This window comes from Dermacentor albipictus, chromosome 3 (genome assembly GCF_038994185.2).
Source record: "Dermacentor albipictus isolate Rhodes 1998 colony chromosome 3, USDA_Dalb.pri_finalv2, whole genome shotgun sequence".
NCBI classification, from domain to species: Eukaryota; Metazoa; Arthropoda; class Arachnida; order Ixodida; family Ixodidae; genus Dermacentor; species Dermacentor albipictus.
The window spans coordinates 61,812,829-61,834,465 of NC_091823.1; the positions used below are offsets into that span (position 1 = coordinate 61,812,829).

The following is a 21,637-nucleotide window of genomic DNA, read 5'->3' on the forward strand; positions in this document are numbered from 1 at the left end:
AAAATCCAGCATCGCATGTATAGATTAGCATCTCGACGTTAGACAAGGTTTTGCCAGTCACTAGACCCCCGGAAGCCACTTTCCCACATCTGGAGAAGCATAGGTGGTCTGCGCCCCCCCCCCCCTGAACAACGTCTCCTATTCAAAGCACTGGCGCTCTTCCAGAAGCGGCTGAATCTTGAGGTTGCATAACACTTGTGTACAAGAATCGCTGGCCAAGGAACTGGTCCAGGCTCTCCTGCCCCCAGTGACATCCCTGCTTCGCATGACGCCGCATGGATCTTTCTTTCACAATGGATGAACTTGAGGCGGCTATTGCTCTGTAGGCGTTCTTCATCCCCAGGACCAGACGGAATATCATACCGCGCCTTGTGCAACCTGAGTGAATGCGCCCGGAGAGAACTGTTATATCTCTACAACGTATCCTAGCAAGATGACATATGGTTCCCGAAGAATGGAAAACAAATCGCTGCGTCCCTCTCCTGAGGCACGGCAAGTCTCCGCTTGAATTACCTCATACTGCCCAGTAGCGATTTCCAACTGTGTGGAAAAGATAATTGAAGAAATGATCCTTGCCTGCTCGGAGGTGTACCTGGAATGCTACAACATATTCCCAAATCATATGACTGGTTTTCGTCGAGACCGCTCATCAATAGACAGTGTTGTTGATCTCGCTACGTACGTCCAGCATCAAAAGTCAAGTAAATGATTATGTGCAGCTTTGTTCTTCGATGTCAAGGGGGCATACGATAACGTATGTCTCAAGGCTTTTCTCGATGCTCTTGAGATCGTTGGCCTTGGGGGCCGAGTTGTTTAATGAATCTCTGATTACTTATTTATAAGATTGTTATTTGTGTGTACCGGCGATGGCCAAACCGTGCGACACTACACCTACTGAGGTGTTCCTCTAGGCGGAGTGCTACGCCCCACCCCATTAAACTTCACACTCATTTGTCGCGTTGACCATCTGCCAGCAGCGATCAAGATATCAATGTATGCAGACGACATGTATGTGTATGGACTTAAGGCGTGAGCCGTCCTCAGATGTGTGCAAGACTTCAAAAAAGCACTACTTTGACAGCTGTATACCTCCGCAACCAAGGTCTTGAAACCTGGTCAGACAAATGTGCACTAGTTACATTCACTGGCAAGCCAACGACACCCTATGCTATTTCTATAAATGGTCAGACGATTTCTTATGAGAAGACTCACAGATTTCTAGGCATAATCATTGACCGAGTTCTCTCATGGAGCCCCCACGTTACCTACTTGAGACAGCGCCTCACAGCAGTTTCCCAGCTTTTCAAGTTTCTGGGTGGACAGGCTTGGAGAAGGTCAGTGCATGCAATATTGGAATTGTACAGGGCTCTCTTTCTGGGCTTTTTGAGATACAATTTGCCCGTACTGAGCAACACTTGCAGAACAAGTCTTCGTGCTCTACAGGCTATTCAAGCTCGGGTTCTCAGAGTTTTTCTTGGTTTGCCTAAATGCGCATAAACCCTGGCGACGATTGTAATCGCCCGAGACCAACCAATACAAACACATTGCGGTTGAAGTGCTCAGAGTGCACATTAGCATTTCCTAAAGACAGAGCACATAAAGTCGGCTGCTAAGCAGGCTATGACAATATCCCTGTGGTGGTATTGTGCATTTAACGCTCTTAAATCCGTTGGAGAGGCTTAGGCAGTTCACGTAGAGGCAATTTTTTTTTTACTTCCTTGTAGTTCGAAAAGAAATGAATGTCCACCCAAGTGAACACTGAGGCTCTAAAGTAGTGGCACGGAAAATAAGTTTAACATTCTTACTGCACACACATCACGCTCTTTCCCGCAGTTTCATATATGTTTTCTCTGTTGTTACTTTAATTAAAGCACACTTAAAACTAAAACGCAATACACATACGTTGAGTGAAATTGTAGGAAACAATTGCGATCCGCCTCGTTACTGAGATACACTTTACAAGAAGTGTAACGGTGTCCAGTCTTCACGGAGCAGCCAAGGATACTGCATCGTGCAACGTTCTTGATGTCAGTTTTATAAGCTAAATATTTAGTGATTACAACGTTCAAGCTGTTGTACTTGAAAGCAGGCCAATAATTACTTGTGGGGATGTCTGTACTGTCGTCATTGGTACAGCCTTTGTCCACCTCGAGCGGCGAAATGAGCAGCCACTCAAGTATAAGTGACAATATCAAATTCAGAGGCACTGCTCCATAGTCCCATTGTCCGCAGTCGTGGACTCTGACGTGCACACGGTAGTAAAAGAATGGCACCACCGCTGCGCCGTCTACCAAATGAAGAACTGTTCGAGTTCGCCTCAGAATTCCCTCGAGAACTCATTGCAATGTGTTTCGGTAATCTGTGACTCATTTGTAGAATGTAGTAGTAACACTCGCGTGGGCGTCTGCCGTAAAACGTGTTCACACTTCAAGCTGCCATTTAGTAACAAAGTCAGGCCGTTCAGTTACTCCCTGTGTGGTCCAAACCCAGCAGGATGGGAGCAAATGGCCCTCTAAACAGCAATGGACGAGCATTGGGAGCGCTTGTCAGCACAGTTAGTTTTGTAAATATCTTTAACAAATGTCCACATAGATGGACATCGCGTCTCATAAGGTTATTCGAATGGCGCATCATATACAATGGATTATTTGATTTACTCGATTTGCTTCGATGTAGCCATCCGGTGTGTGCCCCAGTGGCGCATGACAATTCTGGTCAGACAAATGTGCACTAGTTACATTCACTGGCAAGCCAACGACACCCTATGCTATTTCTATAAATGGTCAGACGATTTCTTATGAGAAGACTCACAGATTTCTAGGCATAATCATTGACCGAGATCTCTCATGGAGCCCCCACGTTACCTACTTGAGACAGCGCCTCACAGCAGTTTCCCAGCTTTTCAAGTTTCTGGGTGGACAGGCTTGGAGAAGGTCAATGCATGCAATATTGGAATTGTACAGGGCTCTCTTTCTGGGCTTTTTGAGATACAATTTGCCCGTACTGAGCAACACTTGCAGAACAAGTCTTCGTGCTCTACAGGCTATTCAAGCTCGGGTTCTCAGAGTTTTTCTGGGTTTGCATAAATGCGCATAAACCCTGGCGACGATTGTAATCGCCCGAGACCAACCAATACAAACACATTGCGGTTGAAGTGCTGAGAGTGCACATTAGGCGCTTTGCTCCAGCCCGTTCCCATCATCTTGGAACACTACCATCAGAAAGGCCGCAGGCATCATTTTGTATTATAATTTCATATTATTACACCCGCCTTCGATCCCTAAGCCTAATCTAAGCCATCGATTCCTCCACGGTGTTTGGCTCGACCTGCAGTATGCATCACCACACCAGGAATCAGAAAAAAATCTGAACTATCATCACCTGCTCTTAAACAGCTATGCTCCTTTTGCACAACAGGTACGCCGACCACGCATATTCATACAGATGGATCAGCAACTCTACAGTGTTCCTCTGGAGCCGTGATTTTCCCAGCGAGGGCCACCACTATCAGTTTCAAGACGTGTCACCCAACGGCATCGATAGCTGCGAAACATGCAGCTATTCGTGCTGCACTTCGTCTCGTCAGCAAAGAACAACTTCGAAGACGGTCCATAATGACACGTGTACTTATCTTTATCAGGCGCCCACGTTTACTGCTAGACCGTGAAATTTGCGTCGCAAGAGGGATCGCTCGACTGCATGGAGGGAAAACTGAAGTGTTGCTGACAAACTTCAGTTTTCCCTCCGTGGACACATCGCCGCCCAGTTGAAGAAAGTTAAAACTGCATGGGAAGGCCCTCAAATTCGAACCGCTGGAGGACACCTCATCACGCCGACTGGAATCTGCACGGCAAGAATAACCATTCATGACAGGACTTACCCTGCCACCTTCGTTATCCTCCAACAGTGTTCACGAGACGTCATTCTCGGTATGGACTTCCTGAACCAACCCGGCGCAATCATCGACCTGAAGTCGAAGTCAATAACGCTGTCGGAAGATAAAGCGATACTGCCGGAGAGCCCTCGTATTCACCACGCCTTGAGTGTGCTCGAAGATCAAGTGAGCATCCCGCCTCGCTCTAGCATTGTTATTTCGGTCGACACCGAAACACCCGCTGACGTAGAAGGCGTCATCGAAGGCAACCAACGTCTACTGCTAGACCGTGAAATTTGCGTCGCAAGAGGGATCGCTCGACTGCATGGAGGGAAAACTGAAGTGTTGCTGACAAACTTCAGCCAGGAGTTCAAGCACATCAACAAGGGCACGACGATCGCGTACATCGAAGAAATTCCAGAAACTTGTTTTACATGCCGGCGCGTCCTGCGCTGCGCGATAACATTTGTTTAGGCGGCCAGACGTGGTCGCCCGATAAAGATAAGTACACGTGTCATTATTCAGTGAATCGAAGGCAGCGCGGCAGTCTTTACTATCATCCCTGCGGCGCAGAACACACGAACTGGTATTCCAGATTAGAGAACTAATGCATACCTTGGCTGAGAAAGACACAACGTGATATTTCAGTGGCTGCCAAGTCACTGCGGCGTCATAGACAGCAAGCACGCCGATAACACTGCTCGGTCGGCTCTTCAAGGCGACAAAGAGGAGTCGATACCGTTGTCAAGGGCAGATACCGCTAGAAAACTTTGAATGCTCACTCAGGATATCACGTTCTCCACGCGGAACACATGAAATTTTCAAAGCAACCTGGTTGCACCACCTAGACTCTTCGTCTTCGTATCCCAGCTCGACTCTGGCGACGCGAAACTACCCTGCTTTGTCGAATATGGCTAGGAGCGGCCTTTACGAAGTATTTTGGTTTCCGAATCGAATGGGCCGAGAGGTCTCGCGCGATGACCTGTGATAGCGAGGAGACTCTTCAACACCTTCTCTGTGACTGTCCTCGCTACAATTTACTAACATGATCGCTCGCAATCGCGACAGCGCACTTCGCAAAAGCCCATTAACAGAGGAAACCATTTCAGGATGCTGACATCACAAGCCATCGCAGCTGAGGACGACAAAGGCTCTGTCAGTTTTTAAAGGCAACAAAATTGGGCAAGCGGATGTAGCCCGAACTGATGTTTACAGTGCTACACATTGTTGTGACTGCGTAACGAAAGACGGACTTGTTCCGTAGACGAAGAAGAAACGAAAAACCTTATACAATATTTACAGATAGTGGATGATAGCGTGCAGGTAGCAGTAGGAGCGCATCAGACCGACATGGCATCTGCAAGCGACTCTCTTATCTCACAATGGGCCGGTTCTCCCTTAAATCCCTTCGGCGACCCCTCGGCGGCAGGAACCGGTTTGGGCGAGCTCTCGTCGGCAGGAACCAGGCGGGGCAGGGTGATGATCTCACCCGCGTCGAATTCTTGATTCGTCGCGGAGATGGCTGGGCGCTTCTTGAAGTCGCCTCCCGTGTCGAATTCTCGATTCGTCGCGGAGAAGCGGGAGCTCTCGTCGCCTCGTGGTAGCCACGTGGTGCATGTAGTATGGCAGCTCCCGTCGCCTCGTGGTCGCCACGTGGTCGCCACGTGGTGCTCGTAGTATGGCATAACAACATGTACTGTGCTGTGCGGTGATTGTATGCAGTGACAGTGACAGACTGCGACTGTGTATCTGTGCTCGCTTTCTTTCACTAGCTCTTCCTTCTTGTAACTTTACCTCCACCTCCCCTCTCTCCCAAGGATAGGGTAGCAAACCGTATCTTCCCTTCTGGTTAACATCCCTGCCTTTCCGCTTTATTTTGTCTCTTTTCACAGCTATATATGCATGAAGGTCTGCCCACTTAGCTACGCTCTAGTTAGCTTATCGGTCCTCGAATACTAAATATATGGCGCCGGAGCTTGTAGCGCCATCTGTCTTGCGTTCCGCCAACTAACCGCTGTAAAGCGTTTATAATTAGCTGTGGTGTTCAAGAACACCTTCGGGTTACACATAGAGATGGCTGATACTTCAGCTTGTGAACACACAGTTTACCACGAAATCATCGACGATATTTTATGCCCCTGCCTCGAATGCTCTCTGTAAGAGTCGTTTAATGTGCTCAGCTTGACGGAAGACCATGCTGGAACAAGCGATTCTATATCGAGATGACTTATCACTGCATTGTGAAGCTTTAGAAACACTAGTTTACATTGCTGCGAATTGCTGTGTCTCGTTAACGCCTTTAAAAGGATACTAAAGATAAACAATGAATGAAATTAAAGCAGTGTCTTCTTTAAAAAATCAATTTTCCTTAATTTCGCGCTAATATATGTTGATAATTAGAAGTGAGAATAAAGTTCAATGCTTCATTTTTTTTTCTATTTCACGTTGCAACGTCAGTGTAGCGTGATGGATTTCAAAACTTTTTTGTATTTGTTTGTGTTCGAGCCGCGTCAGCCCAGTGAAAGTGTTCGAAACTATACTCCACTTTCTGGCCGACCTCTCTGCCAGTCAGTAAACTTTTTCTTGCTATGTTCAATTCCTGGCTCCTATAGAATACAATGCACTCCATCTTTAGCGATAAACAATTAGCTGTAGGTTCGTGGCAGACGCCGTCAAAACAAATTTCGTCACGGCAAGTTGGTGTGGGAAATTAAAGGTTGCGGCGCCACCCGCCTTTCCTTATTGCGCCTTTTCTGGCTTACCGAGCCTCTTCTCGTCGTAAAAGTGAGTGGCGTTTTTGTTAGTGTAGAAGCGTAATTAACTGATACAGGTGAAATCATTTTCCCCTTTAGTGTCCCTTTAGCACTTCAAATTTTCGTATTTTCCATCAGGTGTGTCGTTCTCCTTCTTTCTCTTCCTCTTGTGATTCTAGCCCTTCTTCCTCCATTCCATCATGCCGGCTAGAAATCCGCATGTTCACGTTTGTGTAGCTTATCTGCAGTTCCTGGATCTTTCTCTCTACCGCTCTCCGAAGTAGTCATCTTTGGCTCGCGGCCAGACCAATGACGTGCTTGTCAAGGGATAAGAGTCATTGTGGACTTTCGAAGAGGAGCAGTCTAAGTGAGCGGCTGCGTAGAGAAGCTGTCCGTCTGAAGCCGAATTAGCCAGCCAGTTTGCGATAATTGACCGACGTCGCAGCTCTTGTCCAAAAATGTATCTCATTCATAAAGAAAGCCTAAGAGAACGCAAGGCTGCCAAGACAAGGGGATGTCTACTCCTTCGCTGTCAGATTCTTTGCACGATGATTCGAGGTGCTTCCCTGCAGTAAGCTGGGTCAGCAGACTATACCTGTAGATTACTACTTACTTACGCGTCCATTTCTTTGTGCCGCCAGAAACGTTATTTTTTCAGTCATGGCAAATTTAATTCCTACATTCAGTAGCGATAGGAGGCGAGGCGCCTGTGGTTCTATTCACGCCGACTTGCTGTGATATTGGAAGGCTTATAGCAAGTGGACGTCCCTCGTCAAGTTCACAATTTGTAAAGCATTAATAAGCTTACTTCAAATCTCAATAATTTCAAGACAGGACGCTTGAAGCTCTGGAAGCAACGAGAGAAATATACTAAGGTATGCATTTCGAGCAATGAAAGGTGACCGGGAAGCGCTATGAGCGGGCTGGGATCCTTCGCAGCCAGGTTCGTTGCCAGAGGGGAGATGCCGTATTTATTTTCGCACTCTTTTTATAGCGCTTATGTCTCGACAAGGGTTGTGGAATTCATGCCACGTATCTGGCTTGGCACACTTTTCTTTCGATCCATCAGCGCTCGGAGTGTCAATGTGTGGTTAACTCACCTTGAGGCAGGACTTAGTACCTATTACGGCAACGTGACTTTAAAGCAAATTTAAACATTGTTTATAAACCATGTCTATGCATTTTTATTATAACTATATATTTTCCTTCTGGAACACCTCTGTCCAGTTGAAAATGCCGTTCGCGCGTTGTCGAGCCGGCAAGACGGGATCGAATCACAAATGGAAAATCGGCAAGTTCTCGCAATTGGTTACGTCGCATGAACAAAAAAAAAATGGAGGATTTGGAATCAAGACTCTAGCACTGCAGGTCTCAGCAGTGTGCTTCAACAAAAGAGCGCACTGAGGAGGACACATGAAATGTTATTCGGCGCTAATCAACCCAATCGACTTAATACAATAGGCTTTGACTGAGGAAAACTTCGCTACCGATTCTAAAAGAAGGCGCAGCGGACACAGCGGCGTTCGTTCCTCCGCCTCACAGCTCGTCCGCTGAGGCGCGACGAACTTTGCCGCAGCGGCTGGCGCGATGCCTCAACTGATCAGGAAGGCAAGAGGCACCCCGTGGCGGCTTCATTCACCGAGCCCCTTCTGCGGCTTTCCCACCAGACGCCCGCGTCCCGCCATCTTTCAACCGACGCGTGTCCCACAGGACCGAGCGTCGGAGCGAAGAAGAAAAGCTACCCCGCCGCGCCCAACCCGCGGACGTCCACGTAGTAGCGGCGGCGGCAGGCGCGGGCGAGCGCACGCGCTCGGCGCGCCGGTGTGTTGTCTGTTTGAGCGAAGCCCCCGCGGACCCGTAGTAGGGAGCGCGAGAAGAGCTGGTGGCGGGGGCAAGCCGGCGTGTTGTCGCAAGATGGCGTCGTCCAGCCCCGACCACCGCGCTCGTCGCCGACAAGCACCGGCCGCTTACCGCGAGCTACAGGTGTTGGCCAGACGGTCCCCGGGCGTGGCGACGTGCAGCTGCCTCCTGTGGGGAAGAAGGGGGCCCCGGTGCGTGACATTGAAGCCGCTGCTGCTCAACGGACGTCCCCGCAGCCGAGGGGAGAGGGAGGACGGCGTCCTCAAGCGAGGGGGCGCACGACCGCCGCCGCCGGGTCGACCCTAGCGGGCGCCGCGAGAACTAGACCTCTCCTCCAGCAGAACCCAACATGGCGCACACGTCGTCCGCTAGCAAGACGGGGCGACTGAGCCTGCGAAGCAATGGACACCAAGTCGACTCGGACGCCATGGACGACCGGTGAGTGAGCGACTTGGACGCTTATAACCTAATTGCAAGCGGGACTCGGCAGCATGCGCGCGCGTGTAGCAGCGTCAAATGCGAAGCGTTTGCTTTATCCCCCAGCCGTGACGCCTCGTGGGAGTCGCCTCCACAGCTGTCGTCGCAGTGCCGTACGCGTCTTCACGACCTCTCATAGTCGAGGTCGTCGCATACACTTTGAGCCTGTTTTATTCGTCGGTAGAAGAGTGCGTAAGCGGAGGAAGCAAAATTCTGCGTCAGTTGGCTTCGTCACCGCTTCCATGTCTTGGCGGCGGAGGCACCCCTCCGGCCGCCGCCGCTGTCCGGTCGATGCCGTCGCTCGTCGGCTGCACGGGTGAACCTTCGGGCCTTGTCGCGCGCTCTGCCCGTCGCTGCCTTCCTCCGCTCGCGCTCTCGGGAAAGGGAAAGCTCCGGCGGTGTGCCTGGCTTGGCGCGCTGGCTCGTCGCACGGGCTGGCCCGGCTGGGCGTTCTTTTCCTTTGCTGCACGCTTGTTGCTGCCGCCGCGTCGTGGGTGGAGTTGTCGCTCGGCGCGGTCTGCCGAGCGGCGCGCTCGCGAGCCGGGGCTTCGCAGCTGCAGCAGGATGGGCCGCGCCTTCGTGGACTCGTGGGGTTCGCGTGCGCGTCTGCAGTGCAGCGTTCGCTGCTCCTTAGGCGCTAGCGCTCGCTTTGAGCAATTCGTCATATATGGTTCTCGTAGCTGCGACAGCTAGACGTGCACTCCGAACGCGAAAGGCGCGCTCGCAGGAATGTTCTGCTTTTTGCCTCTTCAGCATGACATTTCTACCTTTCTTTCCCTTTCGGTCTGCGAGACGTTTTGCCGTTCTCAGAAACATGGTGACCTGCAGTCACAAGGGAAGTTGCGAGAGCTGGAGAGGACACATTCGATGTGTTCCTTGATTAGGCGGCGCATCTTAAGAATTGTTTTCTCCCCCTCATTAGGCCCTTGCCCTCATTTCTCAAAACGAAGCTTTCTTTGCATCTTCCGTCGACTTTTCCACTCTGCCCCTGCTGTCGCTGTCTTGCACGCCCCTTCGGGAGGGAATTCAGAGCATGTATATATATGTGAAAGGAGTGAGGCAGAGAAGGAAACACGACGCGATAAAATTATTTGGACTTTTCCACAGCGCCGTCGCAACGCCCTGGGCGTCGTCACAATATCTGCTCGAGTGCTGTAATTATCCGTGACCCCCACAAACGCGTTGCAGAAACTGCCGCGCTTACCTTTGTGCTAACGCGCTTTAGTCCAGAGGGAAGGTAGAAAGAATGGTTGAGAGAAGGTAGGGAAAGCAGGAAGAGAATGTGTAGAACAAGTAGAAGCGACGCAGTCACGAAACGAGTGAATAACAGCCTTGTCACTCTTCGCTCGCAGCTCGCATACATGGAGGGAGGGCGGGGGAGGGATAAGACGACTTAGGAAGTCAACGAAACGGTACTACTAGTCACAACAGCGGTTACGGGCAAACAGGTCAAATTCAAGTTCAGGGAACGGTATCATGCGCTTCTACTCTTTCTCTGAAAAATAACCACTGTGGAAATTTGTCAAGCGGACAAGAGACGCAGGGCGTGCGGATGCAAAGCCGCATAAAAACACCGTAGTGTATAGGCGATACTACGGAAGCGGCCGCACGTCAAATCAACGCTGCTGTGCCTGCTGCGGTAGCGTTGCGTCTATGGCGTTGCTCGAGGTCGTGCGTTCTATCACGACCGCGGCAGCCGCATTTCGACGGGGACGAAATACAAAAACGCTCGTGTGTTTAGACTGGTGCACATTAAAGAAGAACCCCAGGAGGTCGAAATTAATCCGGAGTGCGGCACTACGACGTGCCTGATAATATTATGGTTTCCGCACTCACAACCTCATAATTCAATTAATGTTTACTTATGCCACTAGGCAATGGCATTGCTAGCCTTCTCGGAGGTTACGAACAGTGGCTCTCAACAACGCCTCAAACAAACACGTCTCGCTGTGTGTTCTGTCTACTACAACGACAAGCAGCAAGGGTGCACGCAAGGTAACATTTAAGATCAACTCGCCATTCTCGTATCGTACTAAACGTTGAAGAAGTGAAACATTCGCCGTCAACATCACCGCTAATGATCGTCAATCAAAGCACACAGCACAGAAAGCTTCGCTTACATCGTGGGATACGCATAAATTTTTCTCCTCCTCCTCTTCTATATATTCGTAAACCATCAGTGATTCATTTGAAGGACGTCAGCCTTTTCTGCTCACTTATAACAGTTCTGTCGAGTCGAAATGAATTAGAAAAGAAAATGCACGATACATGGTAAGCGCTCTGTTTATGGTCGTGTCGCTATTCAGCTTTCATGCTGACTTCTGAGAAACAACAAGTTTCTTTTTTCTTTTGTATTGTTTGTGTAGATTCCCCGATAGCGTGTTTCTTCGAACATAGACTGTTGAAGGAAATCTTCCGTTACGACTGCGACTGCTCTTCGGTTATGTAGCAACTCCGTTGAGCCTCGCTGAAAACGGGCAGAAACTGGCTTGTCGGCGCTTGTATTTGGATTTAAAAGCAGTTTTTTTTATTCCCTGGGAATTTCAACCAATGTAGCGTCTGGTCAATGACCTGCATCATAACGGGGATATTTTCTTGAAAAGCCAATTGGATCTCTAAGTAAAAACTCGGTGAATAATGTAGTTCTTTCAGGACGCCGTGAAAACATGCATATCATGTTTACGAGCGCTTCTAGCCGCAATAACGACTTATCTGTGAAAAGGGGCGAAAAAGGAGTCACGTGAACCTTTTTTCAAAGAAGGCTCCTTTTTTATCGGGACAGTATGCCTTTTGTTGCAGAGATGTGATTTTCATCCTGACTTGTCTGTACTATAGCCTCACGACCACACTGTTAGTTTACTTAATGAATTCCACCGATATTTTGCCTTAGAAGTAAGTACATATACTCCATGCTAAACGGAGTGTGCAATGATACCACAGCTACGAGCCATGCCATGCTGTGAGAGAATTCAACGTGTGCTCGCGTTGTGCTCATTCTGAGCTTGCGAATCCATATTTGGCCAAGAGCAGTCACGAAATGAATTCGTGGCTGCAACTATCCATATGAGAAGCACATGAGAATGCAACACACCTCACTTTAATCAGATGACGTTAATTTCTCGATTGCGTTTTCAGAACGACGTTCTTCAACTTTCTCATTGCACCCCCGGAAGTTTCCCGTGCCCTGCACGAGCGTCATTCATCATCTGGTTTCGTCGCCGGGAACAGAAATCACTGCATGCATACCTGTCATGGCACGCTAAAATGTGGTTTCCCTCCTGTGTAGCGCTGACGACCTCCCGCCGCCGAGAGCATGTCGGTGGCCTAATGGTCTCGTGCTACACCCCAGCCTTGCCCCGTGAATAGGCGCAGGCGCATAATCCCTTTCTGCACTTAGGCTTTGTCCTGCTTGGCCTAATGAACTGAGAAGTTTTCCAGGTGATGCCTAAACGGACCCCTAACGACATCCGTCCGGCTACCTATATACGATGACTAGGCTTAAACTACTCGCCGAGTACCTCTGTTCCGCCACTCGCTGAACATAATACACCTAAGAGTGGGCTCCAATTCTGGCCAGCATGGGAGACAGCCTACGTAGACAGCAATGGAGACAGCCGAGACAGCTTCGAGGCCATGTAATGGAACACATTTCTAGCCGCCTGGAAGACGTACGGAAGACACTTCTGCGACGTGACGCCACCTCGCGGCGTTAAGAACATGTTGAAAAAAGCAAACATTATTTCTGTATTTTAAGCCTTTGCGCCTGCAAACCTGAGAAAAACATGCTGCAGCTCACATTAAGGGCGTATGATAGAATGTCTACGTTTTCTTGTTCGCAGACGTCGTCTTTCCAACGTCTTGCTCAGCCGCCACCTTGTTTGGACAGAAAGTTGCCTGCATCATTTTAAAGCAAAACTTGCTTTTCCTCTTCCTTCGACTTTCCCACTGCTGATGCCGACGGAATCGGGGCGGCGGGGTGGGGGGGGGGGGAGTCAAAGCGTGTGCATACATGAGAAGAGCGAGTCGTTCTTTGACGCCTTCGTGAGAATCGGAACGAGACTTAAGATGGCCGCAGTCCACTTAGCCATTTACAGCGAGTATTCGAACACAGCCTAAGAGAGGAAAGGCGACGCTAGAAACTCGTTTCACCCCACCGCGTCGAATGTTCACAATGCCCTCTGGAGGTCCCTGGCCGTCGCCACCTTAGCCTCTTGACACCTGTAATTATCCGTGACTCCCCTCAGGGGCATTACAGAAACTGCAGCGCTTCCCTTTCTTCTAAGGTGCGAGTCCAGAGGGGACGTTGGTAGAACTGTAGGGAGGAGGGAGGAGATCAGGTAGTTCCCATACAAGGGAGGGAGGGGGGAGGTGACATGAGAAGGCATGCAAACGCTACTACTATACGACAGTGGTTTCGGGGAAACTGGATTTAAGTTCAAGATACGGTACAGTACGTTGCGGCTATTTCTGAAAAATTAACACCATGCAAATATGTCAAGCGTTTGTCGATCCGTGCGGTAGTGGCCGCATTTGAGAGAGCTCGTTTAGCGGTAGCTGGTTTAATCCATGAAACTCAAACATGTGCTTATTAGGAGTTATAAGGCTTACCAGTGTGTCATCTTTCTTTGTTTTGTTTTTTTTTTGCAGAAATTTAATTGTTTAGTTATTGCGCCCCCGCGTCGACACGTATGGTTCTGAAATGGCGTCGAGAGACTTGGGCAGCAAAACAGACGGATGACAATTCGCGCCCGCCACCTTTCACCACAGCAGGGCCCACTACGAATTAGGAGCGAGCATGATAGCAAGATTAGACCGCGAGACCCTCCTCTACCCGTATCAATAGTTAAACATGTAAGCTTTGGTATAATGCGTTAGTAAATGTCACTTATGTATTTGGTTACGTCCATTTCTGTACCCTATATAGCGCCCATACACCCTCAGCAGCACGCACAAGAAGTTTCACGTCGTACCTCACTGCGACTGCGTGCCCGATAAAGCCTGCCCGATTTTTTTTCTTTGTTGTCTGTTAAACCACGATCGCACGCGTACTTCTGTCGTGCCTTAGAAACGTTTGGCACGTGTGTAATGTGCCTGCTTCTCACATTCTTCCCTGAAGACAGCGAGCGCGCTGAGACGCTATGTTAGACTGCATCCACCACCTTCAGCTTCGGCCCACATTCCCCAGTTCTTTATTTGTGGCAGCTAACGCTACGTACAAGGTGCACGACATTGCACCGCCTTCATGATCGGCACTGGTCGAACAGGTTCTAACGTTTTTTCGCCAGAGTGCAAATGCCGTGTTAAAGCACATGACATAGACATATAGGTACGTACGAATACGATTGTTTAGATTTTAGTCGCAGAGAACGTCACAATTCGTGTTTCTCTCGCTTATGCCATTTCAGTGCCAGCGTAGAACTGAACAATGGACATGTCGTAAACTCGCGTGCTGCTGTAGCTGTTCTCTCATTATTTTTATGTCTTCAAAAGTAAGCGCTGCGAGCATAATGGTACCTAAATCTAAACCCTCCGAGCTTCTCAAAGAGCTTTAGCGTTTGTTGAATGACGGCATGGACGTATCGGAGAATAAATTTAAGCACCGCATTGTTTGATGATGGGGATGATAGTTCCCCTTGCTACACTGAAGTAGAACTAACGCTTTTGTAGATGTGAAGCACAACGAGTATAAAAGAAATGACGGATGGTTTTACTTCCCATAATGAAAGTAATATGACCTCAGTACCACCAGAAATACCACGTTTGCAGCAGAATCCATTGGCCGAGTGTAGTGCACTATACCCGCTCTGCTGGAGGAGAACAGTTGTAATGTATTTCCGTCGTGCACAATGTGGCGAGCCTCAGCTTCTTCACTTCAATATCTCGTGCGTGGATAGCGCTATATTTATTTATTTATTTATTTATTTATTTATTTGTAGTATGACGCCCCACATAACGCTGTCCCTGGCCAGCTTCTTTAAAAAATTTCAAGAAATAGAAACAAAGGTTAATTAAGAAGAAACCTCTTTTTGTTGGTAAATTATATGACATTTAGAAAATACATTGCTTGTAGTGGTTACTAGTTGCAACTTAAATATGAGTAAAGTGTGCAGAATAAGAAACCATGTTTTATGTTATTCTTTCAGTGGGGTATCCTTTTTCTACCTTTTCTTTTTTCTTCTTAAAGCATGTGCAATAGTATTTAAAAGTGGTTGATCCCCAACACGTTTCTTGTGAATTTTCTTTTTCCAGGTCCTCCTCACCGGATCAGGAGTCGTACTCCCGCTCGAAATACGAGAAACCCTCCAGGAGCTCGAGGAAGTTGGACACTGAGTGAGTGACGCGTAACCGATAACCCAAACTGCTATTTTGAAAGCACTGGACAACTGATACGAACGTTTTGTCGTTATCTCGTACAACTGAGCGTCAAGTTTACATCGTCACGCAACGAATCTACAGGCACGCGTAGGCGACACTTGTTATGCTTCGAAGGGACGTATTCTCAGATGATCACTTTCGGCGACACACCATCCCTTTCGCGTGACGTAGGGCTCAACCAGCCAATCAGCTTATCCGGTTTCGCTCGACCAACCAATAAGCGCGCGCTTAAAGAAAGATCGCCGCAAGTGACCGTTCGACAGTACGTCCCCAGTTTAGCCGTGACGCTGGGCACAGCGGTACGGTAAGACAAAGTCAGACGCTTGCCGTAATCAAGCCATGCAGTTACCGCCCAGCAATGCCGTAGAGGCACGATTGTGTTTCATTTGATGTCGTCGGTTCATTATGTAACCGCGATGCGGTGTAATGGTGTACGACGCTGCCATGTCGCGGTCACCGCAATAAGCCGGTAAAGAATCGTAGACCTTAACTGCACAACGTCGAGTGTGCTCGCACGTGTTACTGCATTCCATCTACGGTGCCAATGCTTTTTTGTCACCAGGTTAAGGCGCTGTGCCGCATGATTTATGCTTTATGGATTACTATGGCGATCAGCAGCTTCGTAAACACTCTACAGCGCGTCGTCAAAATAAAAAAACCCGTCTACTAAAATAGCCTGCAGGACGCTTGCATTGCTTGTCGCGCGTGGTCAAAGGCATGGCTTGGTCGGCCCCGCATTGTTTGGTCGCGAGCTCTCCTCGGAAAGGTCCGTGACCGTTGGGCTACTGCGCACACCCGGATGTTGCGGCGTGGTGCCGCGACCACGGCGGGTTGAGTCAACGCGCTGTTATTGCGGTAAGCGCACCTGTACATTCCTAGCTACAGTTTCAGTTTGGTCTTTGCTGTCAATGTTCACGCGGACGGTATAGCCACAATCTTGTATGAACATAGAAAGGCGACCGCGTATCCTTGCTTCGGATAAAATCACGAACACAGAACGAGGGAGTCCTGCGGACTTTGCTTGTTAAAGTACTTCGCGCAAAGAAACTTTGTGCGCACATTTGCTGGCGACCCATCGTGTTCTGGCTGCAATTAGAGGTTACTACAGCTACATCCAAACGCAGAAGACACAAGCAGTCAAAAAAACAATATATTCCAGAGTCCCCGCGCTACGGCGCTTCGTAATCAGGTCGTGGTTTTGGCACGTAAAACCCCAGAATGGAATTCGAATTTAGCAGACAAAGGCAGAAGCTTTCCGTTCCCATGGTAACTGGTCTCTCCTCGCAATGCCATTTGCCTCAACATCTCGCTATAGCAACATCCTTATCAGTGTTCAGTGATTTCGCGGGAAGCGTTACCCGTAGGTTCTAGCGTTCGCGCGCGTCATTTTGCACCCAATATAGGCGACGCGCAACGACGTATATAGTTCTCGCTCGGCAAAGCTTCGCTGCCACACCGCCGGCGCCGTTTCCACAGCCTCCTTCCGTCCGCCTGTTATCTTGGGGCGCCGCGGAGCCGGCTTGTTCAGCAGGATGCGTGTTAGCGCGCGTCTTCTTGTGCCATGCTGTGTCGCCGGTCGTGCTTCGAGAGCGTCGTCGGAAGCCCAGCCGCCGAGTGCCGCTCGGATGTTGCGCTTGCGTGCGTTATGCGGCCTGACTCACCGCTTCCCAGCGCTGACGCATAATTGTTATGAAGGTCTTGGCCGATATAGTAAGACTCGTCTCCGTGTTCACGGACACTCGTGATGCAAATAATAAGAGAAATTCAGGGGGGTCAACCGGAACAGAAAATCTGGTTTGCTACCCTAGATGGAGGCGCACAAGGTACTAGAGAGACAGAAGACGGTATAGAGAAGATAAGAAAACAGTGGAGAGTCAGAGGGGTCAGACACAGATCACAACCGGCAACGATCACTGCTCACTATCACAACACAGGATCACACGCAGCAGACTGAACCCCGATTAAGGCTAAAGCTACTTTTGCAGGTTTGCGTAGGAAGCATTTTCTGCTACCCGCCGTGGCAGTTCAGTGGCGATGACGTTCTGATTCTGAGTTCTGCTTCGATTCGCAGCAGCGGCGTCCACGTTTCGATAGCAATGAAATGCCAAACAAAAAAACAGAAAAAAAAACGTTTGCGGACTTAGATTGAGGTGCCCGGTAAACAACCCCAATTAGTCAAAATTAATTCAGAGACCTCCATTATACAGCGTCTCTCATAGCCCAAGATTTGTCCCAGGACGTTAAGCCCAATTTATCATGCAGTCAATAAACTTTCCGACTGCTCGTAATTTTCTCGGCCATAATACATTTAAGCCTAGACTTGAGTGCAGACAGAATACGCGAGTGTAAAGACCCAACATCATGCATGCACGTGATTTTCTAACGACGGCTACAAGCGACGGCATCGAACGCTCTAATATCGCGTGCGAGAATTGCGTGCGAGTATCGCGTTTCGTGGTTGCCGCTTAAAGCTCGATGCTCGAGCCTCGGTTACATACATGTCTGGAGTGCGTAAGAGGGCTATACTGTTCATGGAATCGAGAAACAAACTTTGCATATCGTTTTTCGTACATACAGAGATATTGATCGAGCTCACAGCTGGCATGTATATGCGGCCGAGAGAGAAAACTGATGTCGTACTCGTTCGGGAGCACGAGTGTTGTCGCATTGCTCGTATAGCGCCTTGTTTAACGATAGAGGTCTCTCTCTCTCTCTCTCTCTCTCTCTCTCTCTCTATATATATATATATATATATATATATATATATATATATATATATATATATAAGGAGAAAGGAGGATAACCGAGGGGCCCGATTTTTACTTATGATATCGTAAGAAGCCAACAAACAATGACACCAAGGAAAAGATAGGGGATATTACTTGCGCTTAATAATTGAATTAAAGAAATGATAAATTAATGGAAATGAAATCGGAGGAAAGAACAACTTCCCGCACGGGGGGAACGATCCCACGTCTTCGCATTACGCGTGCGGTGCTCTACCAATTGAGCTACCGCGGCGCCGTTTTCCCATGCACTTTCTTGGGTGTTTACGTTTTACTACTAGAACCCCTTGGCTACAGGTATTTCGAAGGAGGAAATACTACTGCTTTACCATTGCTTACGGAACGCGGCGCAACTAACACCCCGTCGAAAACAGCAGTGTCTTCAATAAAGTGGTCGTGCGTATCGCAATACTGAGCAGACTGAAGTGAAAAAAGAAAGAAAGAAAGTAAAGAGCAGCCAGCAACGGAGTCTTCATGGGAGCCCCGGAGGGGCCGTATTCCTGCAGAACGTCAGTGACTAATCATCACTGAGAACAGTCGGCAAATAGAGCTTTAGCAATTCCGAAGGGTGTGAGAACTCGCTTCGCTATCTTTGATGCATCGGTTGCTCAGATTTGCGTACATCTGCGAATGATTTTTCAACCATTACAGGCGAAATTCATCCACTTCAGAGCTATCATAGCCTGGCCTAAATAACGTGGGCTGATCCAAAGGCGGCGCAGTTCGAAAAGTGTGGACCGATCCCCATGGCAGTACTGTCTTACACAGCGTCTCACTATAGCTGTCACGAGGCAAGAATGCGAGAAAAAGGGCACGTGACGAACGTGCCAGACGTTTCAGAGCGACCCTGGCCCGGGGGAAACAAGCGTGTGATCTGGGCTTAATGGCTAGAGCATTTGGATGCTGTGCCGGAATACCGAATTTCGATCCCGCACATCGGCCATGCATTTCTTAATAGCATTGTAGGCGTATTTCACCCGCTTTAGCGGTAGCTAATAAAAAATCTGAGGTTTGTTGAGCGTACTCGAGCGGCGTCACAGTGTGCCCGAAATCGCAAGATTGTAAGAAATACCAGGTACAGAAACATCACCTTGATAAACGAAGGTGTGCAAGGATACATGAAAGCATTGATACAGTAGCATACTTAGAGAGTTAGCGATGCTAAGTTCTGGCCTGGTCTTTTTCTTTGCTGACAGAACTGGTAATAACAGGTCACGTTTAGAACAGCAGAGGCTACTGAAAGACTTGGCCGTACATTTTCTGTCTGTCATCATGGCAACCGCATACTAAGCGCTTATAGTATACGTGAAGGGCTATCGGAACACGTCTATAGTTGAGAACGCCAGAGAGCTATCACGCCTTGCGGGGTGGTTCATATATACGCTGTGCTGTGGTTCCTTGTTCTAAGTGTTCAGACGTTCATTGCTGCCACCTAGGAAATATAGTTACGCTCTTAGACGCTGTAGGAGTCGGGGCATGAGTTAATATCCATCGTTTGGAAGCCACGATTTCGAGGGAAATATATAGTAATCAGGCGAATAGCTCAGCACGTGGTATGCACTTACTGTCGCACGATACGCGTCAACCGATGTTACGGAAAAGACTATTGCATAAAGCAGCAGATCGTCGCAATTGAAAGCAGAAATAGTTGCCTAACACTCATGTGACAAAAGGAACGGAGCAGGGTACCACAGCAGCAAGGGAAGGGTTGGCGTCACCGTCGCTTAATGGAAAGTAATTACGGAGGCAGAGGACTGGCAGTTTCGTAACAACATTCACGCGTGATGTCACTCTTCGCAGGGAACCCCACAACCGTTGCACGCCGTTTGATAAGCACAATAACCGTGCTAAGTTCGCGGAATGGTACTGCTTTTGCTTTTCTTCAGTACACCAGAGTCTGAGGAGTGTAGTGCGTTGTTTTTCAACGCCGCAAAGGAGGCGACACACAGAAGAATTAAAATTAAATAAGATAAATGTTGGGTTTTACGTGCCATAACCGTGATATCATTATGAGGAACGCTGTAGTGGGCGACTCCGGATTAATTTTGACCTGCTGGGCTTCTTTAACATACGCGCAACGAACAATTTGGCTCCGTCGAAATGCAGCCGCCGTGCCGCTGTGCCCGGGATTCGATCCCGCGCCCTCGGGCTTAGCAGCGCAACGCCACGACAGGTAACGCACGTGGAGCAGCATGCAACAAGCGAACTTCCGAGTCAAAGACACGCCTTCCGCTCCGACAGACGGGGTGTTTCATTCGGCGACGTGCCTGTAATCCTCAGAGCCATCGTGCCTTAAAGCATATCAGTGCTTTCTCAGTTTTGAGCGTCTCGCCGCCTTTCGCGCAGATAAGAAAGAGCCTTTCGGGCGCCCTTGCAGAAGTCGCCCAGAAACCAGAGAGAAGGAAGATCCAAGAACTCCCCCGACGGCGCGTTCGCGGCGCAAGGCGAGGCGAAGGTGGGAAGCGCGAGCTTCCTAGATTGTCACAGATGCGCCGTGTCATTTCGAGCACTGAACAGGGTTTGCTGTCTTGCCCCCGGTACCGGCGACTAGCCGGCGACGTCGCGTCTTGGCTGCGTTTCACTCGCATGCAACTCGCTCTCGGGAGCTCAGGTGTTCACAGGAGGCGTCTGGGTGGTAATAGCAGACGTGGTCTCCAGATATGGTGGCGGATAAAGCTAGCGGGACCAAGGCCGGCGAAGGTGAACAGACCTCGATGAAAGTGGTCGCTATGAAGCCGGCCGGGGGTGGAAGCTCGAGGTAAGCTTCGCTCGGTCGTCCTCAGTCGTCACAACGTCAGGTACTTTTGTGGAAGGCACGGATGACACGACCTTTCGCCCGAATCTTTTGCCGGAGGACTTGCGAGCTACAGTTCGTCTTCTGGTGGCTGCAGGTCGCTTCGGCGTTCCCCGAGGCGACTTCTGGCAGTGAACGTTGCATACAGGTTTGCGGATTCGCGCAGCCGTTTGCCTTCTGACGCGTCCACTCAAGGCGCCCTGCGCTCGACCTCTCGCCCGTCACTCTGACAAAGCGTCTGTAACGTCCTGCTGAGGTTGAGGGTTTGCTTCCACCAGTGAATTCCTATGAGAGCTGTCCGGAGCCGTCTGCTATACGTCGCCCCTCATTTTCCACTGTGGTATATACTCAATGAGGTCGTGCGTACTGTTGGATTTCGTAGAACGGAGTGGATGGTAGCGGTATAGATTTGGTGAACCTTTGTTCTGTTATGAAGACATTTGCAGATAGAAAGCGCTGCGCCCACAGAATACATCACGTTGTCGCTGGGTCACTGAAGACGCGTGCGTGAGGTTGAGATTTCTCTGTGTTCGCAGTTTGTGTTGCCGTCTGTCAGTACTTCGCAAGACTGCATTCGTTAACGGGTGTTTGACCATGTGACGTCATTCTGTTAAATGTGACCGTAGGGCTGAAGCCATGGTCCCCCTTTCCCGTATGCATACGTTACTTTCTACGCCTTAGTACGCTCATTAGAGTGTTCTTCTGGCTAAACGTTTCG

The 21,637-nt window shown here is 49.2% G+C and overlaps 1 protein-coding gene across 2 annotated transcripts in view; it reads left to right on the forward strand.

Moving 5' to 3' along the window:
- The first annotated feature begins 8,652 nt into the window (after positions 1-8,652).
- Positions 8,653-21,637, forward strand: part of LOC135898773 (uncharacterized) — a 35,601-nt gene continuing 22,616 nt past the window's right edge. The window contains exons 1-2 of one of the 2 annotated variants that reach the window (XM_065427916.2): positions 8,653-8,925; positions 15,214-15,294. In XM_065427916.2, coding sequence (XP_065283988.1) covers positions 8,837-8,925; positions 15,214-15,294 — 170 coding nt within the window. In that variant the 5' untranslated portion in view covers positions 8,653-8,836. Of the gene's footprint in view, positions 8,926-15,213; positions 15,295-20,661; positions 20,884-21,637 lie in introns of those variants that run through there. The other variant, XM_065427917.1, reaches the window with a different exon arrangement.